The sequence below is a fragment of the Hemicordylus capensis genome, chromosome 3 (assembly GCF_027244095.1).
Source record: "Hemicordylus capensis ecotype Gifberg chromosome 3, rHemCap1.1.pri, whole genome shotgun sequence".
Lineage (NCBI taxonomy): Eukaryota > Metazoa > Chordata > Lepidosauria > Squamata > Cordylidae > Hemicordylus > Hemicordylus capensis.
The window spans coordinates 286,006,750-286,033,813 of record NC_069659.1 but is presented as its reverse complement, the minus strand read 5'-3'; the positions used below and the strand labels follow the sequence as shown (position 1 = coordinate 286,033,813).

The window sequence follows — 27,064 nt, the reverse complement described above, 5'->3', positions numbered from 1 at the left end:
TGCCTACATGCCCTCCACTAGCCTTTTCTAAATGTGAGGGAGAAAGGTGTGTAGCATTTTCCCATGATAACAATTCTCCTGCACACTCATCTTCTTCTTCTTCCACTTTGAGAACTGTGGTGGGTGGTGGGTGGTTGTTGTTGTTGAAAAGCAGTATATAAATATCCATAGTAGTAGTTCCTCTTCTTATTGCTTCCCTTAAAATTTCCTGAGTGAAGAGATCTTCCTTGGTTGGAATTCTGGGTGTAAGGCCAAGGATCAAGTTTTCCCCTAGAGCAGGACTTCCATTTTGCCATCTTACTGATTAACACAGGAAACTGCACTGAAGATGAGTGTAGTGTAAAGTGTTTAAAATGTTACTGATCTTGGTGTTATGCTGCCCAAGTCTTTGGACCTTTACTCACTCAGAACTAAGTTCCACTTAAATTTCTTTGTTTGGAGTCAGTCCAATCAAAGCAGCCCTGAAACTCTAGCCTATATGGGAATTGATTTTTCTTTAGCCAATTTGGTTCCAGTTTTGTGCAGGGTTCCCATAGCAAGGTTCCCACAGCAACCTAGGGCACTGCATAGAAAAGCTGGTACAGAATAACTGCCTGGATTGCAAGAGAGTAGTTGGGAAATAATCTTTCCTTACTTCCCCAGAGTAGTATTTTCAGTGAGCAGGTGGATCTCAGACATGACGGGTTTAGGAGCTGAGTCAAAATCAGACATTTTGTAAGAGAAAAACTTGTAATAGGAATTTGAAAATCATTCCACTTACATCATGTATGTTGTACAGGTCCCCTTTAAACCCTTTCCCTCTTCACATTTCATCTTCTATTATTGTGTTACATCAGTGCTAGACATGTCCTAATCGAGTATTTCTTTTCCTTCTTGAGCTGCCAGTATAGGAGTCGAGGTGGTTGCTGGAGAATTCCCTCTTTCTTTTTTTCCCTTAGCATTTCAACCTACCTCAAATCTTCAGCCACCTTGGTACACTTCCTTCCCTTGCTGCTTAAGTTTTCTTCTTTCCATTTTGTTTTTTTACATAGCCTGCTGCGCAGATCCATCCATCAGTTTGCAATATCAGGTAAGAAGATATATTTTCTTAAGACTAATCCATTGGAAAACTAGAGGGGACATTTTAAAAAAAATCTGTGTAATTTTATTTTCTCCCTGCTATCAATAAACCAAACTTTATAGATGAAATTATTTTATACTTGCTGCTTTGGTGCATGTAATCAATCATTTGCCCCATAAGCAACAGAGGAAATTGATCCATAGCTCAAGTATATATGTTTCTTGGTTGAGCACTGACCCACAACAACACTTTCTTGAGATGGATAAGCCTTGATTTAACACCAGCCCTGATAACTTTGGTCCCACAGTGTATGATGTGGCCCTTTTTATACTGGATCTAGAGGTGATCATTTCTTTGGCTCTATTTATTTTATCTGCCATGTCATACTATGATGACCGAGATGGATATTTATATACCGCTTTTCAACAAAAGTTTCCAAAGCAGTTTACATAGGGAAATATTTTGTTTTTTAAGATGGATTCCTGTCCCCAAAGGAAAAAACAAGTCTAAAAAGAAACATAAGATAGACACAAGGGCGCTTTCCAGATTAGACCCTGCAATGGGGTCACGGCGTATCTCTGAAGTGTGCTTCCACACTTCCTGTGTTGCGACACCACAGTTCCTACTCTGACAGCAGGGTGCCGTTCATTTACAATGCCTTGTTTTGAATTTAATCGCTATAATGTAGTGCTATAACGTTGTATATCCACCGTTTAAAAGTTGCTGTTTTTTCGGATTGTTAATTTTTGTGAGACTGCTCCCCCTGCTGGGCACTCTGCTATTTATGCTCTGAATGTGAGTTGCCTGAACGGAAGCATTTTGCCGCTGTTGAGCGGCTAATCTGGAAAGCACCCAGCAGCTGCCACTGGAGGTATGTTGTGCTAGGGTTGGATAGGGCCAGTTACTCTCTCCCTGCGCAATAAAGAAAATCACCACTTTTAAAAGGTGCCTCTTTGCTCAGTTAGCATGGTCATAGATAAAGCTCTCTGAGTGGCTTATATTAAAGTGCAGTAAACTGTGTTTAAAAGGCCATCTGCAAAACACAGACACAACATACTCAAATATAAAACTGGGAAAAAGGCAAAGTATTAAAAACAAAAGACTCTAGCTTTGAAGAAAAAAGAAAAACATCCATCTATTTAAATCTAGCCCTTTGAAATTAAAAGGTTTTCACCAATTGCCTGGAAGCCAGTAGGGAAGGTATCTTGCAAACCTTGCTGATTGTTCAGACAATAATCTTACTCATGGAAAATAGTCTCGGTGGAGGTAACTGTCACAGTGAGGTATGTAGATAAGTGTAACTGCTCCATCATATGCTATGACCCTATGGTATGTCCTGCAACTAGCTTACAAGTGGAACAGCAGTGCCTTTTGAGGAAGCTGCTGAAATACTGCTATTAGTTTTCAGTGAATATTGCTGCTCTGCTTCTCTGCTCTTCTTCCTCAAGATGGACAATTGGTTAAAGCCTCATCCTGATGTAAATTGGAAACAGAAAGCTGGAATTACATTGTGATTTTTAAAAAGCACATGGGTTCTCGTCTTACTATGTCCCTGTTGAGAGCTGGCTGAAAATTAATGTTCACACTTTTAACTGGGGTTCAAGGTGTCCCTAAATCTCAAGGTGCAACAGGCAAGGGTCAGGTCTGATGGTTCTGTGGCTTTTCTCATACACTTCTCTTGGAAGTGTCATTGGATACCACTAGAGACAAGATACTGGACTGAGTGTTTTGAACTCACGTGGCAGGGAATCTTTCATTACAATAACTTTGCGCTTTGCAAAACTTCCCACTGATCTGTGTTCATTTTCCAAACAAATTGCCTGGAATTCTATTTCTTGTGACTATCTTTTTTTAAGCAACTGCAGTCTTTTGGGGGGTTTTGAAGATGTGGAGTTTGAAAACAAAAGAATAACTGGAAAAGAAGTTCCAGATATAGTACTAATCTATCCAAATATTAGCTGGAGGTCAGTACCCAAAGGGTTCGGATAATCAGATAATCAAAGCATTTGGATAATCAGATTTTGATAGAAAGGTACTATTTACAGTGTGCTACACCAGCAAGGAGATAACATCAACTAATCTTGTGGTATCCTAAAGACTAAAAGATGTCTTATGGCATCACCGCCTAGAGATATGTATATATCAGGCGGTATAAAATATGATAAAAAAAGAAATAAAATAAGCTTTCATGGGCCACAGCTTATACCACAACAAATGTTGGTCTTTACTGTGCCACAGACGGGCACAACGCTCCCTGTAGATTAGAAACAGTTAAAGAGCTCCTGGGCAGAAATAAGTGTGTTTGGGTAACTGAGAGTTTCAGTTTGTAGATCCCAAACTTCCCAGCAAACACACAGTTATGGAGAAGGCAAGTCTCCGTTGTCCCCACCCCACTCCCCCACCTTCCCTGTTTCCAGCGCTCTACAAGTTAGTGAGGCTGCGGCCTTATCACTGTGAGGATAGAGTTACCTCCCAAGCAGAAGGTGTGCTGCCTCTGACCTCTTCTGGGGAATTCACCCCTCTAGCTGATCTGCTCTGTTGCTTGGGCTTAGCTTCAGGTAGCAGCAGAAGGGAAATTACTGTGTTTGGGAGGCCCTGTGGTATACCTCAGTAGGTATTTGTGCCACCAAAGTTCCCCCCAATGGCTTAGCTTGCCTTGAAAGTGGAAGGAAGGAGAGAGGAAGGGTAAGTGGATAATGGGACTTAGTGAAGATAATGGGCACTGTGGCTTATTTATTTGTTTAGCAGTGTGTGTTTTCCCCCCTCCTGAAACTCTTGTTCTTCACCCTAATCCTTTAAATGTCTCTCACTTGCTGTAGTTGGCTTGCACTGCCTGTCCCAATCCACAAAACCAGATTTCCCCAATTGCGTGCATAACAGCAGCAGCCAAGACCCATGCTTAAGTTGCCGTAGCTGCAGTGGGGCAGAAGACAACAGGCCTAAATTACATCACTGATCACTTGCAAGAGTGCCAATTTCCCACTTTGGATAGGATTGCACTTACATTATATTGTACTTGCACATAGGTGTCTCTACATATGGGTACATTACTGTGTGAATAACTGCACGTGCATTCATTTTAAATATGAACAGGCCCCCTGAAATTCAGGGTACAGATCACAAGTGTACTACTGTGTGTGTGCATCATGTACTGGTGACATCCAGACTGGATTACTGCAATGGTGCTGTCCTTGAAGATGGTTTAGAAGCTTCAGCTGGTCCAGAATGCTGCTGCAAGGATGCTTGTGGGTGCTAGTAGCTTCTTGACTATTATACCCATCCTGTGGCAGCTTCAATGGCTGCCAATTTGCTTCCAGGCCAGATTCAAAGTGCTAGTTTTGACCTTTAAAGCCCTACATGGACTCAGATACAAACCTGCCTGCATCTTCAGATTTTTATTTTTATTTTATTTTTTGTGGGGGTGGGTGGGGGCTCTACTGCAGCTGCTCCCATCTTCAGAGGTGAGATTGTTGACTTGCTCTGTGGCCAGACCTTTTCTGTGTCAGGTCACACTTTCTGCATCCGTGTGTCTAATTACCTTGTAAAAGCCATTGACTATCATCATGTATTATGGCAGTGAATCCTATTAATTAATCTGTGTTGTATGAAAGAGTACTCGCTTGATAATGGCCATTGCAGCCCATGATAGATCAGTGAAGGAAGCAGTAAGTTGTTGCAGAGTTATCCTGATACAACCATCCACCTTGGCTCCACACTGTTTCTCACTAGCATTTTTATCCCCTGAATTTTCCTCATCCTCTTTAGCATTCATCAGACTTTGGAGAAGGGGGTGGACTTGACCATTCTTATCATTTATCCCATTAGTATGCTTACTTTCTAAAATGATAGCTGATGAGGTTCAAGCCTTGCAAAAGCTTATACTTTCTCTCTCTCTGCAGCCCTTTCTTTTTATGTAATCTAGTTCACTCACTGCTGAGGGGAAGGATTTATGTGCATACTCAGAGGCACCCTACCATTTACAACATAGCTGAGCTGTAGCATATAAAACCAGGCCCAGTGGGCCCTGTCACACACAGCCCTGGGGCATGCAATCATTAAGCTTTGAGGGCAACCAAGATGATCAGGGGCCTAGAGCACCTTTCTTATGAGGCAAAGCTACAACACCTGGGACTATTTAGTTTAGAAAACAGGTGACTGTGGGGAGACATGATAGAGGTCTATAAAATCATGCATAGTGTGGAGAAAGTGGATAGAGAGAAATTCTTCTCCCTCTCACATAACACTAGAACCAGGGGTCATCCCATGGAATTGATTGCCAGGAAATTTAGGACCAGCAAATGGAAGTATTTTTTCACACAATGCATGATCAACTTGTGGAATTCTCTGTGGTGAAAGTCAACAACCTGGATGGCTTTTAAGAGGAGGTTGGATAACTTCATGAAGGAGAGGTCTGTCATCGGCTACTTACTAGTTGGAGGGCTATAGGCCACCTCCAGCCTCAAAGGCATGGTGCCTCTGAGTACCAGTTGCAGGGGAATAACAGCAGGAGAGAGGGCATGCCTTCAACTCCTGCCTGTAGGCTTCCAGTGGCATCTGGTGGGCCACTGTGCAAAACAGGATGCTGGACTAGATGGGCCTTGGGCCTGATCCATATTACTGTATATCAACATCTACTCTTATCCACATACCCCCATGAACAAAGTCCCTCTGGCTGTTCCTGCACATGAAGAATATGCATCAGAACACATACCATCACCTTGCCCACTCTGAACTTTGTGATTGTTGACTGCAGTAATTTTAATGTTTTTATTAAATGAAGACTACTTTAAGAAAAGTTTGCAAAGCTGCTTACACAGCAAAAAGAAAGGAGATAGTACCCTGATCCAAGAGGACTTGCAATCGAAGAAGAAACACAATGAAGAGATGCTTTGCTGAGGTGAGTGCTGCATATGTTGCCTGTTTAATAGTTGAAAAGATAGAATGTAAATATTTTGAATGTTTCACACTGGAGCTGTTCTTCATTCTACACAAGGATAGTGCAGAATTACTAGTCACTAGTGCTGCCCATACATTTTAAAATGAATATATGTGCATTCTCCCTCCACTATCTGCCACAGTGCCAATTGAGAATCCTGTTAGCCCCCAGTGGCCTGGCTCTGTGCAGGAAGGGCGGGCGGGGGGAGGATACCACTGGGGTATCCCCCCAGCACCCTCAGATATCCCCCTGCACAGTTCCATGTACAGGACTTTTACAACGAAAGCAGGCCTTAATGTTCCTCCTCCTCCTCCCACAACATCTCTCCCCAAAACATGTGCAGTCCAATTCTTTCCCATCTTTACGCATAAGTCCTACGATGCTCACTCAGTGAGACTTACTCCCAGGTAAGTAGGTAGTAGCCATATTTTTTTAATATTACACGCGCCCCTACTCATTTCCACACACAAAAGAACATGCTTAAACACACTCGCACTCTGCGATTCTGCTCGTACCGCAAGCTCAAACCACGCTGGCACCCGCTAAAGTCAGAGACACTCGCGCGCACGGAAGCAGAATTTAGCGCGTCTGTGCTGTGGCTACCACTATTCCAGCGACGGACAGGCTGCTAGCGCGAAGGAAAGCCGCAGGAGCGCATTCAAGCATCCTGGCGCATGTGGCGATGCCAGCCGCTGGATCAGCGCGGAGCGCAAGGCTGCCTCTTCCCCCAAACACGTGCGCAATCGGTGGTGCCTTCCCACGAGCATCTTCTCATTCACGCGCCTCCCGGTTGCCTCTTCCCTGCCAAGCTGCTGGGGTGTGACTGTGCCTTGTGTGAGTCGCCCCGCCCGAAGGTGCAAGAAGCCGCCTCTGCCTCCTCCCCTCGGCAGCCGGGCTGGCTTCAAGAGGTCCCTCTAGGGTGGGGGGTCGGCAGAGGGGGGAAGCTGCTGGTGGAGGGCCATCCCCGCACAGATGAGAAGGGGCTGGCACAGTGGCCAGCGGCGCACAAGAGGAGGGACCAGAGCTGGGCCGGTGCGCACTGCCCCCCGGGTGCTGCGAGAGAGGCGCACACACCCACCCACCTATTCGCCTCCCTCCCCTCCATCCCGCAGCAGCAGCAGGGCAAAGCTCCGCGCTCCGCAGTCCTGAGCCCGCGATCCGGGGCTGTGAGCCGCCCGCCAGCCGGCCCCCTCCTCGGTGCTCAGCCGGGCGCCTCCCTAGCAGCCCGGGCTCCTCTCCCGCTGGAGCTGTCAGCGCTGCCCGAGGCTCTCTGTCCGGCTGGATCCCTGCCTGCCTTTCCGCCTTTCCTCCCTCTTCGTCCCCGGAGCCTGCCTGACAGCAGCAGCAGCGCCCCGCTTCGCTCGTCCACTGCGTGAGCCTCGCGGGACGGGAAGCGAACCTAGCCCCGGTTTCCTAGCTTCCCCAACCAGCCGGTCTGTCTCCATCGCCCCTTGATACATTTCACACCGGTGGGAGCCTCCCGATTGGTCCCGGGAAGATCATCCGCTCTCTCCTCCCCCGGACCGGCTGCGGGACTCTTAAGGGTATGTGCCGGCCAGGCAGCCTCGCTCCTTTGCCTTGAGGATCATCAGCTTCGGGGACCCGCAAGACGTGCACCGCGCAGCGAAGTAGGAAAGACGCACAGGGCAAGGAGGCGAAAGTCTCCTGGAATCCTGCAAGTCAGAATAAACAAAAGGCAGCGGGGAGGAAACACCCATCCACCACCCAACTCCGGAGCCTCGGGCAACTCTTTCTGCCCCGGTAACCGACCAAGTGCTAACGTCGCGTAAAGTCGCCCAGGATGAATCTCTTCTCTTCCATATTTAGCTATTTGTAAGTAACTGCTGGTTATTTGGGCTTCCCGGCTTTCCCTTCCCCGCCCCCTCCCACCCTGAAAAACAATCCCTCCGCTTTTCCATATTTATTTATGCTCCATTTCAAAAGCAAAATCATCTCACCATCTACTTTGTTTTTTCCCTCCTTTCCCCCCTTGTTCCATCATTCTAGGCTTCTGCACTTGTTTGCTTTCTGCTTGCAGGCACAGGTAAGGAACTACTTCAGTTATTACTTTGAAAATATCATTTGCTTTGTTTTGTTTGAAGTTTCTAGCCAGGACTCACCTTTTAAAATCTCTTTTTAAAAGCGATTATAATGTAAGGAGCTTTATAAAACTATGTGCTATAGTTTGATGGGAATCTCTGGAGAACCCCAAACACAACAGAGAATGCAAAATGTTAGATTGAATAGTAAAGGTAGACAAAAAATGTAGAAGAAATATTAAGATTGCAGACACGAGAACAAGTATTGCAAGGCATAGATAACGACTAGTTTAAATTGTATTCAATATTTTTCCGACTAGCTTCTAAAAAAGAATACTTAATTTGTGAGCATTTTTGCTTAATTTTTAGGATTTAAAGAAATACATTTAAAAAAACTTTGAAGACACACTTTTTTTAGTAAAGCTTGAACAATGTAAGAATATCTTAGTATTACTTTTTTGATTGCTAGTCATTAGAACTGCTACTAATATATTAAACAACGCAGTCTGATATTCTGGAAATCTATAACCCTTCTGGTGCAGTATTGATTGCAAATCCAGAGAGCAAAAGACAAATGCTTGCAGAAAAATTCCCTCACAAGAGAGATAACAGGTGACTTAGAATGAAAATTGCAAGGATCTTCTAATTGTGTAAGCCTGAGAAACAAAGATTGCTCTGAATTGGGCTGTGGAGTTGTGTAAAAACCGTGTGGCAGTATGATTGTCCACATGGTCCCGTCATCAGAGCTGGCAAGCGGATATTATCAAAAGAATTGTTTATAGGAAGAAGTGCGCGCACACACACAAAGGGAAAGAGAGCGAAGTTGTCAAGGGAAGATTCCTATAAACTCCAGCTTTGAAGAGGAGGTTGTTTTGCTGTTTGCATGGAAGAACCTCAGCGTTTGACGTGGGGGCTGTGGAGGTGGTGTGGAAGTGTGTGTGTGTGTGGTGGGGGGAGAGGTTACTTCGTGCACAGCTACCCCATGAGGTTGAAAGGAACAGATCTCCTCAACATTTGCTCAGAATACGTCTTTATAAATGTCAGGGGCAAACTAAACCCCTTCAGACTTAAAAGAGGAATTGGAGATGTAGAGGGGGTGGAAGAATTCTCTGAAGACCAGGCTTTGAGAAGAGAGAAACAGATTTGGGTAGTGGCAAAATCATTGTGCGACAGTAGTTATGCAGCCCAAATCATTCAATAACTGAACCTACTGTGAACAGGCTCACAATTACTTTGAATGTGTGGGGGTGGTGGGAAACCCACAGCCAGCCTCCATGAGTATGGAAGGGCTCATAAATATTAGCTGGAAAGACAATTCCGAACTGCCTCGGCTGCTGACACAACTGATCCCTGTTTAAGAAGGATAAAATACGGCTGCCTCTCCCCCCCCCCCACCGCCCATGCACAGATCTTCTTCTTCTTCGTTGTCTTCTTCTTTTTTGCCACTGGTTACTTTGGTCCAGGGCACAGGATCCTTGTAACACGATGGGGCAAAACTCCAAGGGGGCATTTGAAAGAGCAGGAAAGCAAAGAAGCCCAGTAATGGAAAGCCCTAGGATGCTTGCCTAGCTAGAGAAGCGCACGGTACCATATGACTGTACAGAAGTCACACCAATGATAATATTGCCCTGCATGAGGCAGATATGAATGCTGGAGCAAGCTAATTTTTCCTTTTGTTTGCCCTGGCATAATTCCAGGGATCCTTATGTTGTCTTCCTGGATTTTAATTGGGGCCCATGGCTGATATAGCTCCATTGCAGTTGCAACCTGGCTTAGCTCAGTGTAAATCTTTTTGGAATCGGAGGAGCCATGCCTGTTGTAAAACAAAAGTCCAAGGCATCTGATTCTGCCTCGGTGCTCCAGGCTCACCTGCTCTGCCTTTCTTCTCTGCTTGTTTTCCACCGATATATGTCTGGGCAGCATTCTAAGTTCTCAGCCCGTTTCTCATAGTGGCCCATAACAATTCTGACTATGTGCCCTCTCAAAACACACCAGGAGCAACATGCCAATATAGCCTTTCTCGGAGGAGTAGAGATTATAATGGTGTGTTGTATATTTTTTAATTTCCTAAAGGTAACTGTTCAGTCCCCACCTAATTTTACACAGCATGTGAGGGAGCAGAGCCTGGTGACGGACCAACTAAGCCGGCGACTCGTCAGGACCTATCAGCTGTACAGTCGGACCAGTGGGAAGCACGTGCAAATCCTGGACAACAAGAAAATCAATGCCATGGCAGAGGATGGAGACGCTCACGGTAAGGCTATCTGTGCGGGCAGCAGGGCTGGGGGAGGGGGTGCACGCAGCACAGTAATTGATGATTTCCGTCCCCTTTGTTAGCCAGAAATCATTACAAGCATTCAGAAGGCAGGGGGCTTGTGATGGAAGAATGTGGCAATCAATATTTGTAACAATAGTACATTGCTTTCCCTCTGAGGATCAGGACGAAAACTCTGCTCATAAGGAGGGGCATAAGGAGGAGGGTTTTTTTAAAAAAACCCCAAACACTGGATCTTTGACCACTCAATGGGGCAGGTTGCAAATTTTAAAAATATGTCAGTTTTTGTGTGCATGTGGGTAGGGGGACTGCCCAAATTTAGAGGGGCTGGTTGATGTGTGTTTGGAACACTGCCTCAGCTCTAGTTTCTTGATGATAGACATGAAGAAGCTTAGAAGATACTTTCTATCTGGACCTGGGACAGAAAAATCCAGAATCTTAAGGAGAGCATATCTCTAATTCTGAGTACAAGCTGGCAGCTGAGCGCCAAGGACACAAATCCTCAGGATGTGTGACAGGTCATAGCAGTAGATCTCCTTCTCCAAGGGAAAGGGGGTGTGACGGGGAGCCTGGGTAGTGTGAAAGTTTTAAATACTTTGATTCTAAGTGTTAACTACACTTTTCAAATGGTCAATCACATACAAGAGAACAGAGGTGTCGGCAGAACGGGGACTTCAATAAACTGTAGGCCTTTGTCCTCTTCTATGTAACTTTCCTTATATACTTGAAACACTGCTTGAGGCTAGGTGAGGTGTTACCGGCTCCATTTTGCTTTGTTCTTAAGTTGTTGGCAAACATGCACATCCCCATGCTGCATGTGCACATCTTTGGACATATTATGCACCATGATTACAATTCTTGGTCTTCTGCATTTACTGCATTTCCCCCTTCTCACTTTGAACTTCTACGCTGACAACACACACACTCTCAAATAGATTTGTGCTGGCGAAAAGCTGTATGATGAACTTTAATAGCTGGGACTATGTAGATTCCATCTGTATATACATATATTTTAACCTTTCAAGCAAAATATCCCAGCCATAAACCAGCCACAATTTGAAGGAGGTGAGCTTATTTCTAAATAGAAAAGGTTTTTTTTAAAAAAATGTCATATAAGAAAGAGAGGTTACTGTAGATTTAAATAACATTTTAAAAAGCAAGAATGGAGTGAGCAGAGTGACTTGAAAAAGAAAAGACCTCTATTAAAACAAAAAGGTTAAGCATTTGAAGAGCTAAGAAGCAAACAGAGCAATGATCTAAAACAGAGAGAGAGGGAGAGAACACAAGCAGTTTTTCAGATGTAAAGTTTTAAAAGAGTCGCAAGTCTGTAAATGTTAAAATAGAGGTTCAGGATTGTTCTATATGAATCTCTGGAGAGACCCCCATGTCTGGAAGAGCTATTAAAACTCTTCTTACTTTCACCTTTTTTAACATTTCCTGAATACTTTCTCCTCTTTGCAGTCCAGTTAGGGGATCAAGTGTGCCTCGCTGCATTTTTTCTGCATCTACGTAGCCACTTTCCCTTCAAAGTTTGAGCATGAAACATAATTTTACTGGGATAAATCTGTCACTGAAGTGAAAGAATAGAGTTGAAAATGTTAAGCTTCCCCCTGCCCCAAACAAAATCAACCCTTCACACCATTAACATCTTATATTAAAATCTCAAGTTGTATATATTTTTAATCTTATTGATTTGGCTTCCTCTTAATTTTTTTGGCTATAGATTTTAAAAAAGAGGGGGGTGATTTATTTCTACCAATGGCCGTTTTCTCTGCTGTGACATTTTTACGGCTGACTTAATGTCAGGTCCATTTTTCTCAGTTATCTGTCTTGATTGTCAATATCTGACTCAGTTTTCTAATTAGGAGCGAAGGCCCATGGATCATAAAGCTCGGTCCACCTCTCTGCACATTGTTTAGCCACCTCTGATCTGGATTAAAATGGTCTTTATCTGTGTGAGTGAGAGGGGAAAATGGCTTGGGAAGAGGATGATAATGACTGTGGGTATTTTGGCTATATCTTCAGAGGGGGATAAGAGCTGGAGTTCACTCATGGGGACACGTTACTCTATGTTTTGTTTCCTTGAGGCTGGGTTTTGTCTTCCACCGGCATGTCTTCATAGGCAGGTTGTCCTTTCCCTGTCCGTGTCCTGCCCCACTCTTATGTCCACCCCACATCTCTGCTCCAGAGCAGAGTTTCAGGCTGGTGTGAGCCTGCCAAGCAAGCAACAATTCAGCGTTGGAGGCCGGTCACCAAAGAGGCTCGTGTGGCAAGGCAAAGCCCACCAACAGGCAATAAATCAGAAGGAGCCTTTGAAAAGGTGGAGGGCGGGGGAAGCATGTGTTGTTCTGCATCTGTGCAGGGCTGCTTTTCTATGTCTCTCCATCAGTCAGTAGAGGAAAGCATGAAAACTGATGCTCTTTAAACCTTTTACTGCTTTCTTGATCGACCTCCCTTGCTCGTGCCCCCCAAAGACAGATAAATAAGGGGACCTTGTCTATGTGGCTCAATGAAGAGGAGCCGGGGGTCCAATTGCTCTTTGGTAGGGGGTTTTACAGATGTTAATATTTTATAGGCTGGAGAAGTGCTAAAATTAAAGGGGTTGTAATGGGCCGGAAGACGTGATGCAATGTTTTAATTCATACACAGCCCAACCTGCACATGAGGGAGAGAGCCAGTCTACTGGGAGTTGGAGCACCAAAGGCTGAAAGTGTTACATGAAGGCTTCTGGCCAAGCCTAAAAGATTAGATAACTGTATGAGCAGAGGCATGTCAGCTCATTCCTGCTGGCGAGTCCCAGGCCAGTGACATGGTGGTTTTCTCAACCCTTCCCCTTCCACATGTGTCATGTAGTCCCCCCTCTCCTAAGACATGAGGTGTATCGGGGAACATGCTGATTTTTTCACCTCTGAGAAGAGAATAAGCTCCTCCGCAAAGGCCACTGCAGATTTTGCAACACTCCTTCTTTGTGTTGCCAAACAAGCCCCATGGAAGAGGTGAAGAATGCTCTGGTGTGGCTGGGGGAAAAGATGGATTCCTAGAAGGCTGTGATCACTCTGTCTGTTCTGGTCAAATCTTCAGAGTCCTTCACTTTGGGATTCTGTCCATTCAAACTAGTTTTCCTCGTTCCTGTCTGCACTTTAATATCTGTTGGATGCTTCAAATCACAGTTTTTGCCTCCAAGAAAAGCCTGTTTTCTCTCCACAAACCATCTATCTCGGTTTACCTGGAGCTTAGTACCTTCTGTTATGAGAATATGCAGGGTATGTGTGTGCTGTGGGGCCCATGAAATAATGTACCCAGAGAAATGTCTTACCCTACCTGCCCCTTAAACAGTGGAACTTTTAGTAATTTGCATACAGAGGTGCACCTAGTAATTTTGGAGCCTGCACCTAAAGGCCTTTGGAGGCTCCCCCCACAAATTAGGCATCATCATGCTCAGCTGGGCAACCACACCACCCAGGATGAACTAAAGAGGATTTGGGGGCCCCCAGGGGCTGTGGAGGCCCTGGACTTTGGCCCTGTAGTCCAGGGGTAAGAGCACCTCTGTTTGCATAATGTTAATACCACTAGCTCAGGAGACTCCTGGATTTGTTGCACCTTTTGAGATCAAGAGGAGAGCTGGTCTTGTGGTAGCAAGCATGACTTGTCCCCTTAGCAAAGCAGGCTCCACCCTGGTTGCATATGAATGGGAGACTAGAAGTGTGAGCACTGCAAGATATTCCCCTCAGGGGTTGGAGCCCACTCTGGGAAGAGCAGACGGTACCAGGTTTCCTCCCTGGCATTGGGCTGAGAGAGACTCCTGCCTGCAACCTTGGAGAAGCCGCTGCCAGTCTGTGAAGGCGATACTGAACTAGATAGACCAGTGGTCTTACTCAGTATATGGCAGTTTCCTATGTTCCTATCAGCACCCCATACTCTGCTAGGTTGAACATTTGTCTAGCTCTGGCAGAGTGCCAAGCATTAGGCAGACCTACAAAATAGATAGGATGAAGAGGGAGAAAAGTGTATCAAATGTTTCGGAGTTGCTTGTTTGTTGCTTGGGATCTTACGTATCTTGCCTCCAGAAACTGCCTCTATTTGGGGCATATAACATTTCCCTAGCACTTGAATAACAACATATTGCTGCTGCAAAAATGTACTGCTTTCTCCAGCTAGGTGGGCCATAGTCATCTAGTGTGTTACCTGGGGTGTAGACTATTGGGTAGTCCCCTGGCATCATTGGCAGTGAGTGGCACAATCTGCATGGAAGCGTCCCTCCTGGTTTCCTAAGCCATGCAGTGACCCTCACCCCAAGGCTCAGTTTGCCCTGAGGCCACTGGCATGAGAGCTCATACTGTCTTGTATCAAAGCAAACTAGGAAGAAGTCCCTGATTCATTTTTATTGCTTATCCCCTCCCCTCGCTGCAAGTTGTCTTGTTTTGGCCAATTTTACAAGTGATGCTTAAATATTTTGTGATCATTTCATGAGTCTGTCATTCAAATGAGACCTCTCCATCGGCTAAAGGCTTAAAAAAAAAGACCCTTCCATTTCCTGTTGCACCTAAATAATATCAGTAATCCAAAAACCTTTAAAATGAGCGGCTTTCCATTTTCAGTGGTGCTCGAAAAAGAATGGAAAAATTGCAGGTTCAGGTGCCCATCTTAACTTCTCAGAGATCTGCAAGCAGGCACACACAGGCAGGCACACACAGGCAGGTGCGTGGGCTCACACACACTCACCTATTCTGGTGTGCTCCTTGCCCCGGCAAGCTGGCATTCCCTTCCGGCTGCCCCACCCCCAGGGCTCAGATGGCCTCTGTGTATGTGTGGAGGCCATTTGAGCTCTGGGGGTGGCGGCCAGGGCAACCGGCAAAGAATGCCAGCTTGGCCGGGGTGCGGTGTGCATGCGAGTAGGCAGGAGTGGTGGGAGTGGCCAGTGGGAAAGCCACTCCCACTGTTACAGTGCCCACAGCACCAGGAGCGGGGCAGCTGGAGGGGCAGAGCAGAGGAGGCCACAGCTACATTGGGCCAGCTCTGGAGTGCAGTGCTGCAGCCTTGAAGGGATTGAGAGGCTGTTGGGCCAGAGGAGCAGGACTGGAGCAGCTGGAATGGCAGAGTGGTGAGTCAGCTGCCATGTTTAATGCAGGCAGTGCTGTGGGCACTGTAACCTCAAACTTGCTAGCACTAAAAACGCATTTTTCCTGCCTCTTAAAACCCAACTTTGAGGATCAATTGTAAAATAACAATCCATTGGGTCCCAGCGGGGATATACAAAAGGCACTTTTCTGGCAAGCAGTCTAAAGGCTGAAACTATGCAAATAGGCTACAGAATAATTTATATAGCACTTCCTCCATCCGGAAAAATGTCTCCAACCCTTTAAACCCCTGTTCAAAAGAGAAAAACTTTAAACTGCTCTATCGAAGCAATTCCCCAACGGATCTTCACCAAATTTGTAGGGGAGGTGTCTCTTGTCACCTAGTGAATGTGTGCTGATGTCCAGACAGCTCATACAAATGGTTTTGATTTTATAAGCAATAGAATGTTCAGGGCTTATAATGGTGGGAAGTTGAAAATGCCCTCCAGCTTAACTATACAGGCACAATCATGCCAGTATAATTCACAAGTGGCACATTCAAGAGTAATGGGTGTTCTTAGGGCATTGCTGCATGCTATCTCTGCAAGCATGCATTTCCAAACCCACATTTCCTAAAGTAATGCAAACGCAGGAGCATTAAGAGAGAATTGGCAGGGTAAAAGGAAGAGGTGCTTAATCCTCTTGCATCCCTTGTTTCTCCCCTACAAATGCCACCCAAGACCATTTTACTTTCAGCTGGGTTTACCTCTGGTCCTGGAGTCTGGCTGAGGGGAAAATAGGTTAAAAAACATCTTGGAGGGGACTCTTGTGGGGGAGAATACTGTGGCTGGTTAACCAGGTGGTTGGTTAATTTTGCTCTGCAAATCCCACATTAGCATTATCAGTGAAAACAGGGTTGAGACACCCAGGTTTGTTTTGTAATGTTCTGCTTTTCACATCGCTGGTGAAAATGGCCTTTGTCCTAGATGGGCTGCTTGGGCTGAAGTTGATCATCAATGGGCTTCTCCAAATGTTGCCTTGAGTTTACTCAGCTTCAGCTCTCCTGCAAGCCCTTTCTTTGCAGTATAAGTCCTTTGCATCTTCTGCACTGCCCTCAGAGCATCCACTCTCTTAAAAAGTGGGTGGCTATTTCAGGCCCTCCTGTTCCAGGTGGGTATTTTGCTATTGGACTTGTAGGACTATCCCACAGAGACTACCATGCCATAAAACTGATCATCTGGTTCACTGAGCAAAGGGAGCAGGGCAGAGGAGGTTGTGTTTGTTTGGCCTAGTGATTAGAGCAAGCCAATTGAAGGAGGTTTTGCATTTGAAAAAACAAGTCAGACACAGAGTGGTGCACAAGTTCTCTTTTTCCTAGCAGTTTCCAAGATCCTCTTGGATCTTCCTCCTGAGTGCCAAGAGATTAGCTTTATATTTCTGGATATAGTAGAGCACACAGTGGTGAAAAGCATGGGTACCACTTATGGGCTGAGAAATCACATCATTAGTGCATGCAACTCCACACCATCCTTTCCCTAGGACTGCTTCCTACACTTTAAGTTGAGCACTTATCAGGTAGGGTAGGTATAGAACTTTGGGGAATAGACACCGGCTCACCCTTCTTCTGCAACACCAAGACACTGCAAACACTTCCTGCATCTGGAGTTCTAGAGAGATTTGCCTAGTCAAACACTAGCGATCTACAGGTTGCAATAACACACTGTTCCTCCCTATAGAACTATACAGTTGGCAGAGAAATGAGTTTTGGGCAGTATACAATTATGCTAAATAAATACACTTATAACTGAATCTCTTCTACTGATTCATCTGATCAGCTTCTTGTGAGGATTTGACCTGGAGCCGCTTTGCTGAACTCTGGAACATCTCACAGATTCCCAAGTACCTGACCTACCTTAGCCCACCCTATCTCTCATTTTACTCCTAGTGTGGAGAAAAGTGCTGGGGCGGGGGAGTAAGGTATAGAAAAGGGAAAGGGTTAAATTTATTTCACTTAAAAATGGCAAAAAATATTGATTGACAATTCTCTACGATATTATAGATTCTCTAGGAGCCACAGCTGAGTAAAGTAGCTAGGATTATGGCCCAAAGATGGAGACAAAAGGAGGAGAGCCTGTAGCGTGTCTCTCTCTCTCTCTCTCTCTCTCTCTCTGAGGTGAAGTTTCTTCTGGCTTGGGGTGGGGGGCAGCGGAATCAAATGTGGACTCCAGAAGAGGATTTGCTTGTACCCAACCCATGGTTCACTGACACTGGTAGCTGGCTAAACAGAGAGAATTGACTCTTCATAAGTGACACTGATTCAGCAAAAGGAGTTGAGCTCCACAGTAGCTCATGCATCATCTTAACAAGGGCTGCTTAGGTTCTCTCTTAGGAATCCTTCCTCCTTTTTTAAGGTCATAAAGGGCAACACAAGATTTTCAGTTCATCATAGAGTCTCGGGCACCTTGAGTCCTGAACTAAAAATGCTGCACTGAACATTGCTGCAGTTTCCTTAAGCCTGACCCATGCAAAAAGGTGAAGGGCTGAGGTGAGTGCTATGGCCCTTTGGGGCTGGCTGGCTCCAGTTCTTTGGGGGTTCATGTGGCAGCAAGAAGAAGGGGACAAGCCATTGATCTGTGATTTGCATAGCTGCTTCGAAAGTCAATCAATGCCTCCATTAAAAAAACTGAGACTAAATCAATACGCCCTCTCAACTCTCACAAAGGTGAAATGCATTAAGGGGCCGGTCTCACCCTTCATGGTTTCCTCTACCAGCTGCAAAGTCAGCATCTGTGCGGCAAGAGGCAGAGAAGGACCTAAACCATCCTTTGGATCTTCCTGACCTACACAGAAGGGGAATGCAATGAGAGTTGGAGGGCCAAACACAAACTGTATAAAACTGGAATACCATTCCACCCATTGCAGCCCAAATAATCCTGCTTGCTTTAAAACTAAAAATTCTAAAGTTATTGCAGACCAGGTCTTTGCATTAACCTCTGCGAATTGTGCCACAGTTGCATCTCTGTAGCTTTGGGGGTTGGGGAGTTGTTTGGTCTAAATATCGAGGAATTGCTTGGTTTCAGGAATTGAAGTGATGAGAAAGGATCCAGTATTGGGAGACCTGAAAGGGTCCACTTTGCTGGCAGCTTTGTGAAAATGGGTTCTGACTCTGGTTCTTGCTTGGATTTAGGACTAATATTTTTCGAAGATATTTCGGGACATTTGAATGAAAGTGTTATTTGGTGGGTTTTTTTGGTTTTTTTGCTATGGGTGGATAGAACAGGAAGCCAATACATTCAGAGTTCCCAGTCCTTGTACCCACCACCACCACCACCACAACAATATTAATTGCCATCTATGCTGTGTTCTTATTTTGATTAACTTCCATGTCTGAAAACAATAATGTATGAAGTGGTCCTTAGTTACTTGTAGAAACATCTCCCACCTCCCTTTACTTCCAATGCAAAGTCCCAAACCAGATGCTTTTGTCTTGTCTCAATTCAGTATAGAAGTTATTCCCTGACCTCTAGGCTGGATTAAGTGTGTGCTGCACCGAGTGGGGGTGGGGCGGGGTGGCTAAGTACATACATTTAACTTTGCATAACTTTGCATTTTGGGATTTCACAGATTTTTGGAATTTTTTAAAAATAGGATGGGTCAGGATAATGAAAGCAGGTCCTGATGGTGTTGCCTAGGTAATGCCGTAAAGGAGCTAGCAGGAAATGGAAACCGCACCCTGTTGGAATCCATCTCCCAGGTGTGACTTTTATTTCCACTTTTGCTTTCTTTACAAAGGTCATAAGACTCCTGTACCTGAACTATTATTAGGAATAGGGCAGGCTAATTATTGATCCATCCTGGTCCACAGAGAGCATCACTACTTCTTGTGTCTCTCTCCTTTACCATGTGGGTTTTCATGTCCCTGGAGATGCTAATTCTGGAAGACAACTTGGAATTCTGTGTTGTGCTCATTTCTAAAGTTTTTGCCATTCTCCTGTTCCCTCTAGCTAAGCTTATTGTGGAGACTGATACATTTGGGAGCCGAGTGAGGATCAAGGGGGCTGAGACTGGCTTCTATATCTGCATGAACAAGAAAGGAAAGCTGATTGGCAAGGTAAGGAGGCACAGAAGGGATGTGTGAGGCTCCTCCAGGAGCTTGTTAGAGTGTGGGTACAAATGGGGAAGAATGGTGTTCAGAAGATAAAATATGGGAAGGCATGGGTAAAACAGCATACGACTGAAGCTGTGAGTTGGCACAATGACATGTTTCATGCAGTGTGTTTTGTCATTAACTCATGAAAGTAACTGCCACTAGGTACAGTGAAGGTCACACATGCAGTGAAATCAAACACATCTCTAGTTGTGGAGGGAAGGATTGGGGCTAGACACTATGCATCGTAATTTGGCCATCTCTCATCAGAACCTGGTGGACCTTTGTCTGGAATCTTGAGAGCAGACCAAATTCCATTGTTCCTTTTTGAATAGGGGGATTCATACTTTTATTTTTAAAACTGTTCTCTTGTCTTTATGGTAAAGGAAATACATTTGAAAAACTGAAGACAGCTTTTGCTTTCAGGTTGAGAAACCAGAGAGATACTGCCTATGGTGTTGTGTGATCTGTACAACATATACCTCTTTTTACACACTTTTGTTCTTTACAGCATATGCTTCTCCCCCCCCCCCCGTTCACCATGCTTCTAATACCTTCACCAAACCCAGCATAACTATTGTCTTCTAGGTATCCAGTGTATTCTACCATTTTCTGCCTCAGCCTTGAGAAAAATCATTATATCCTACAGATATGTTTCTGCAAATTGCCCTGAACCACTTTAGGAAGGGCAGTGTATCAATCAAATGAATGAATGAATGAATGATAAAATAAATAATTGCATATATAATTTCAATCACAAGTGTCTAGATGATAAAAATATCCAAAACTTGTGGAGTTCTTAAAACACACACATGCACACCAAATGACCTGGTGGATTAATTCTTCACCATCATGATCCTTGCAAGGAGCATCTCTCCTCACACTCTTTGCAAAGCTTGCAAGAAGCATGATGAGAGAAGAGGAGCTGCTGGCAACCTCCCTCCCTCCCCTCCCTCCCTGCCCCCCCTCCCCGTGCCACTTTCAAAGCTTGCAAGGATCCATTTTTAAAAGGGGGCTGGCCCTTACTAGCGTCATGGGACAAGGCAGCATTTGGTGCCATATCTCAGGCACTTACCTGCAGTGCATTGGGATACTCTGATACCAACCACAGGGGAGCAAGGAAGGATAGAGACTGTGCTGTTATCTCTTGATTGCGGGCTTCCCAGTGACATCTGGTTGGCTGAAGAAACAGGATGCTGGACTAGACAGGCCTTTGCCTTCATCCAGCAGGGTTATTTTTATGAGTAGGAGAGAGAAATTGTACAGTAAAGGCTTCCTCACCAGTGTGTGTGCTGTGGCAGATTGGCAGTAATAAGAGTAATTTAAATAAATGACCCTGCACTTGCAATTCTGCTGCTGTGGGCAATACAGATAGCTTCCCCTATGCCCCCTGGTCATGTCTCCATTATGAGGAGATCAATTGACTGGACTAATAGACAAACAAACAAACCAAAGAGTACCTATCTGCTCCCCCATAATCTTAGCCAGGGACATCACTAGGGTGACCCATGGGGTATGGCCCCCAATAAATTTCTCAGAGCCCCAGATCTCATCAGCCAGATCCCTCCTCCATGTTCTCTTCCAGAAAGGAAGTGCAGCAGTGGAGGCGCTAGCACAGAACATGGGAGGGAGCTCCAAGCCCTGCCTAGCCCTCTGCATGTTGTGTTATAATGTTAGACTTTTAAAAACATACATAATGATTCCTGGGTTGGAATATGATTGAGTTTAACTATCAAAAGCAGGGGCTGTGGGCCCTGACCTCAGACCTCTGCAGTACTTAGCAATGCCCCTTATCTTGCTATCAACATGTAACCCAGTTCAACCTTCAGTGTTAAGTTGCTAGTACTCTTCTACTTGACATTATGATTTGAAAACAACCACCCACTTTTTTTGTTACAATGAAGATTCACCCTTCCTAGAGAGGGTATTTGCTTACACTACGTCCATGAGAATTCATATGGCCTTTAAAAGCATTTTAAAAGTGACAGACACAAAATTGCCTCTTTCCCTGCACCAACACCTTGCTGTCTTCCAGAACATGGTCTTTTCTTCTTCTTTTGTCTGTGGGAGTGGAATATAGGATCCCTGCGCACCAGCTCTAGAGTACACATCTCCCTTTTTGGCTTTTCATTGTCACCCATCCCTACAGTTTGCCTGTATAAGAGTCAACTTAGACATGGCATAGAAAGTCCATGATTGGAAGAGCTTCCCATGTCTTCCTTTTCAAAAAGCAGCCACACAGGGAGTACCATTTGGATTGGAGACATGGTGTAATGGAAGGAGGATTTAACTCTTTTGACCCTACACTGATTCACCAATGCATATTGCTGTCCCCCACAAAGCAGCTCTTGGCCTCTGAGTGGAAAACATACAGGCATACCGATGGGGTTTGGAGAAAGCTTCAATCACGGAATTCCTATGTAATGTCTTGTTTGGCCCTAAGGGTGATTTTTAAAATGTTAAATAGCTGCTATAGGCTCAATTGGACTTGAGCCTATAGCAGCTCAAGGTTTTCCATGAAGTTGGACCTGGGTTTCTGTTTCTGCCACATTTCCTTACCATTCTCTACAGCTCTGGGGTCCTGCCAGCACTGTGAGCATGCACTGCTGCTCCTTCCTTATCCCTTGCACTTTAACACATGCCTACAAAAACTCATGTGTCCTAATCAGAAGAATGTGTTGACTAATTTCAATGCATTCCAATTTGCATCACTGAGTTTAGTTTGAGTGAAGAATGTAAAGAATCAAATCCAGGGCAGACATGGACTCTCCTTACTTAGCACAAAATTTTATCCTGTTTTCTCCTTGGAGAAAGCCAAGCTGCACCATAAGCATTTATCTTGCTTTCCTAAAAGTGATCTTGCAGTTTTTCCTCTCTGCCATGGGAAATTAAGCTACATGACCTTCAGTCTTCCATCAGACTTCCTGTCCTTTCTCAACCTAGTTGTCCCCTTTCATTTTTGTCCTGCTTTATATGTGATCTTCCTAGGAAGAATCAGAAAGCAGCTGGAGACAGAGGGCTATGTTGTTTGTGTCCTCATGCCTATTTGAGTGCTTGTTGGCCTGCTTCACTTTTGAGGATCTGGATGGAAGCTACTAGGCCCCAAAACATCCATGCAACTGATAAGGCTAGTACTTGAGATATACTCCTGGGAAACTCCTATATCCTAGGGAAAACTTTAGATGGTGAGAGTTAGCTTTGCTAATTCCATCACCCAACAAAAACTACTAGTCCCAGCTTGTAATAGAAGGTTGCTCAACCTGAGGCTTGCTAGCTGCTGTTAGACTAAACAACAAATATTCATATACTGCTTTTCAACAAAAGTTTCCAAAACAGTTTACATACTGAATGAATGAATGATAAATAAAGATGGATCTCTGTCCCCAAAGGGTTCACAGTCTAAAAGCTCAACCACTCCAACCATTCGCAGCTCCTATACAACTCCTATCATTCCCAGATGCAATTTATGGGAGCTGGGGATTATGGAAGTTGTAGTCCATCAACAGCTGAAGAGCCTCGAATGGGGCACCCCTGCTGTAGAATGTGCTTTTGAATGATCCATGATTGTGCTCATAGCTATAAAGTTCTTTGCCATTTCCCAGAAGTTGGGAATGTGAGGAAATCTAGAAATTAGCAATCCAAATGTTACTTCTTGGGCCCCCTCTGAGGCTGCTAGTTGGTGCAAAGTATAGGGTTGAAGATGAATGTGGTCTTGTGGGCTTCTAAGCAGTCCTGCTTAAATCTCTAATGAGTTGAGCTGCATTCAAACAAAGTGACACTCATTAAGAAACCTGACAGACCTGGGATGTCACTAATAAGTGCTAAGGATACTTTGCACCTTCAGGAGGTGGTATCTATGCATTAAGGTGGTAAAAGATGTGATTTAGCCAGACAAAAACCTGATCAACAATATACACAGAGAATCCACATTTCCTAGGTTGGGTGGGGTGCAGAGGAGAACAAGTTAATCTCCAATGTCCTTTCTATAACTAAGGAGTTAAAAGACGTCTGGGATGATCTATTAATTAAACAGAATGTTCAGACAGATAATCAAATTTGAGCTATTGGTGTTAGTGGATAATCTTGGGGTTATAATTCATATTCCTATTGTGCCCACAAACTTTCCATATTTTGAGTGAGTTATATAACATGGGGAAAAAATAGCCTTATTTTAAAAAGTTCACTGTTGCTGTACAGTCAGGCAATTGAAACTGTATGAAGAGTGACTGGCACAATTGAATCTAGGCCTTAATGCACCTAACACAGAAAGTGATCCAAGTGTGATCAGGCGTTGTTGCTATTTGAGGATTCAAGGTTGTTAGGGAAAGTAATGGCACCTTCAACTTAGTGTAAGTAGCCATTGTGCCCTAACTTTCTCAAACACTCTTTTATTTGCATCTTTTCTTTGCTGCCCATCTTGGTATCCTGAAGATTCTTTGGAAGATTGTGGGGGGCGAGGAGAGATTCATCCTGGTTATATTAACAAGAGGATTGTTAAATAGATATGTTGCTCCTTATCATATTTTAAGCTTAATCTTATGAATACTCCCCTTGCACGGGTGTTCACAAGGTGCTTGTTCTATGCTGTTACTGTTTGGCCCTGCTTCACAGAGGCTATGGGAGTCTGCAACATCCCATAAGAATAGTCCTACTGGATCAGGCCCAAGGCCTATCTAGTCCAATATTCTGTTTCACACAGTGGCCCACCAGATGCTGCTGGGAAGCCCACACACAGGAGCTGAGGGCATGCCCTTTCTCCTGCTGTTACTCCCCTGCAGCTAGTATCCAGAGACATCTATCAACAGACTAGTAGCTGTTGATAGATCTCTCCTCCATGGTTATCCAAACCCCTCTTAAAGCCATCCAGGTTGTTGGCTGTCACCACATCTTGTAGCAGAGAATTCCACAAGTTGTCTATGTGTTGTATGAAAAAGAAATTCCTTTTGTTGGTCCTAAATTTCTTGGCAATTAATTTTAGGGAATGACCCTTGGTTCTAGTGTTATGTGAGAGGGAGAAGAATTTCTCTGTCCACTTTCTCCACACCATGCATGATTTTATAGACCTCTATCATGTCTCCCCACAGTCATCTTTTTTCCACACTAAAAGGCCCCAGGTGTTGTAGCCTTGCCCCTGATCATCTTGGTTGTCCTCTTCTGCATCTTTTCATCCTACAAAGTGTTTCTCCTTAGCTAGAGACCTATACCAAATTGGAGACAGGTTGCTGAGGCGGTTGGAGCATTAAGCTGAGCCAGTTGATTAGTGTTATGACCTGATGTGGTACAAATGGTATATGAGATTCCTAAAGACTTATGCTAAGATACTTGGGTTGGCTTTGGTGTCAGTGTTCGTACTATCTAGCTCTGATGGTATTGGGACATGGGGAAAAGATGGAAGGAATCTTTCATCACCAGCTGGCTGCCATTGTTGAATGTATTCACTGGTTTCCCTGTTGTTTTCATCCACAGAGCAATGGCAAAGGCAAGGACTGTGTCTTCACTGAGATTGTGCTAGAGAACAACTATACAGCTTTGCAGAATGCCAAGTATGAAGGATGGTATATGGCCTTCACCCGAAAGGGACGCCCCCGCAAAGGCTCCAAGACTCGCCAGCATCAGCGTGAGGTGCACTTCATGAAGAGGCTGCCCAAGGGCCACCAGACAACAGAGCCTCATAGACGCTTTGAATTTCTCAATTACCCTTTCAACCGGAGGAGTAAAAGGACTCGGAATTCCAGCCCCAAGCCAACCCCCTGACCAGCTCCTCCCCATGCAGCTCAGGCTTTTCCTTTTGTTGGAGGACATTGTATAGAGACTTCATTGATGGACAATGACTAGGGACTTACCTGTGACAATAACTAAAAAGGGGGTGAAAGAAGAAAAAAAAACTTGATCTAGTTGTTTATAATTGTTTTTTGTGTTTTTAAACAAAAGAGGCTCTATTTTTGTACTCCAACTTTATTGCTTTTTTAAGAAAAAGCGATGAAATGTTCAAAGACGTGTGAAGAGGTGCTCTTCATTTAGAAACATTTTGAGTCCATGGGTGGGGGTGGGGAGCGTTATGTTTGAATAGGTTGTTTTTAATGTGGGGTGGGCGTGAGTAGGAGATAGTTGATCTAGGGTTAAACATAGAATCTGTCCTCTTCAATCAAACAAATTTGGGACCAAAATGCTACCTCAAATAATTGCATAGGATTCAACCCACCACGTGCTTCTGTGCCAGTTCCATTTATTTCTGTGCAGTCTGCGCAGGAGATGTTCACAGTGTCTGCAGAGTTGCATTTGAGCAAGTCACTGTGAAAAAATGAGACTTGCGGACACTAATTTGGTAGGGCCTTCAGGCGCTGGTGTGTTCAATTTTTTGAATAAGAGAGGGAAGAATGGGAAGGTAATTGAGAAGAAATTCTGACTGCCACCACTGCGGTGGTACTCAGGCGAGAGCCACGATGTTGCTTTGTTCTAGCAAAGGTAACCATATCTCTCTCCAGTGGTCTGCATTTTTAATTGTTGTAGTTTGGTGGGGATTTTTTTGTATTTGTTATGACAATAAAGTGTCACTGAGTTAAAACTTATATTTCCCCATTACCCCTCAGTTTCTGAGGTACTTCTTGTCCCAAGCATCCCACGAGGATGGGAAGAGTGCTTCCATGCATACTAGGCATGGATAATCTGAGGCATGCTTTTGGTCCCTAAGAAGTCAAAAACAGAAGAAAGGAAGTTATGCTTCCTGTAGGTTAGGTGTCAGCAGCTGGAGGCCTCTGGGTCGAATTTGGCTTGTGAAGGATGCTGCTTGGCAATCCATAGATCAGTTGAGGCTTAACCTTGCTTGCAGTCCATCCCTCCTCAAACAAAGTGACCCTAGAGGCAAGCTAGTTGCTGAGCAGAGCATAACAGTGATTGGTGACCATCTCTCTCTCTTTTTTTACCAGGCTAGCAAATGACAGTTGTCTTTCCCTGTTCTTGTGGCAGAGTATAGGATTCTGAAGTTGGTCTTTAATCCAACTGAAAATATTGCTTGCCTGCATCTCAGTCAGGATATGTTGCACCCTGGGTGAAGATTGCCTTTGGCGTCTGACCCCGGTTAACTCAAACAGCAAGCCACCAAATCTACCAGTCAGATAGGTGCCTTCGGCGGTGGCTGCTTGGCTCACCACCCCTAAGGCCAGCCTTGATCCCAGTTTATTTCTCTGAAGGATGTGAGATTGGATCCAGGGAGATAAATCTAGAGTGGGATGGCTGGCACTTCTGTCAAAACAGGAATTTCAGAAAGTTCAAATAATCCTTTTAAAGCAGAAGGAAGGGAGGGGTTTCTGTGTCGGTCATATGACTTGAAAGGAGTCTTTGCAAAGGATTATTAAAATAACAGGAATATTTTTTTAAAACCTCAATGTATGAAAGCTGTGAATTGGCTTTCTTTCACAGCCCATATTTTCCTGATGGTTTGTCTCCTATCATCTTGCGGGTTTCCTTTGTTATGATGTACAGATTTAAATATGAAATGGTTTGAAATATTTATTTAATATGTGCATTAAAATTTGTACTAGTATAAATGA

General features: G+C 44.5%; 1 protein-coding gene across 5 annotated transcripts; it reads left to right on the top strand.

The window, feature by feature from the left end:
* FGF8 (fibroblast growth factor 8) lies at window positions 1-27,064 on the top strand. 5 transcript variants are annotated; one of them, XM_053305142.1, is made up of 7 exons: window positions 1-46; window positions 1,032-1,069; window positions 5,841-5,957; window positions 8,004-8,040; window positions 10,109-10,289; window positions 19,372-19,478; window positions 24,981-27,064. In XM_053305142.1, the coding sequence occupies exons 5-7, from the start codon at window positions 10,265-10,267 to the stop codon at window positions 25,266-25,268; spliced, it is 420 nt and encodes a 139-aa protein (XP_053161117.1). In that variant the 5' UTR covers window positions 1-46; window positions 1,032-1,069; window positions 5,841-5,957; window positions 8,004-8,040; window positions 10,109-10,264; the 3' UTR covers window positions 25,269-27,064. The 5 variants fall into 5 exon arrangements, with proteins under 5 accessions (XP_053161117.1, XP_053161115.1, XP_053161118.1 ...); XM_053305140.1 differs by lacking the exon at window positions 1-46 and adding an exon at window positions 240-334; XM_053305143.1 differs by lacking the exons at window positions 1-46; window positions 1,032-1,069 and adding an exon at window positions 3,726-3,745.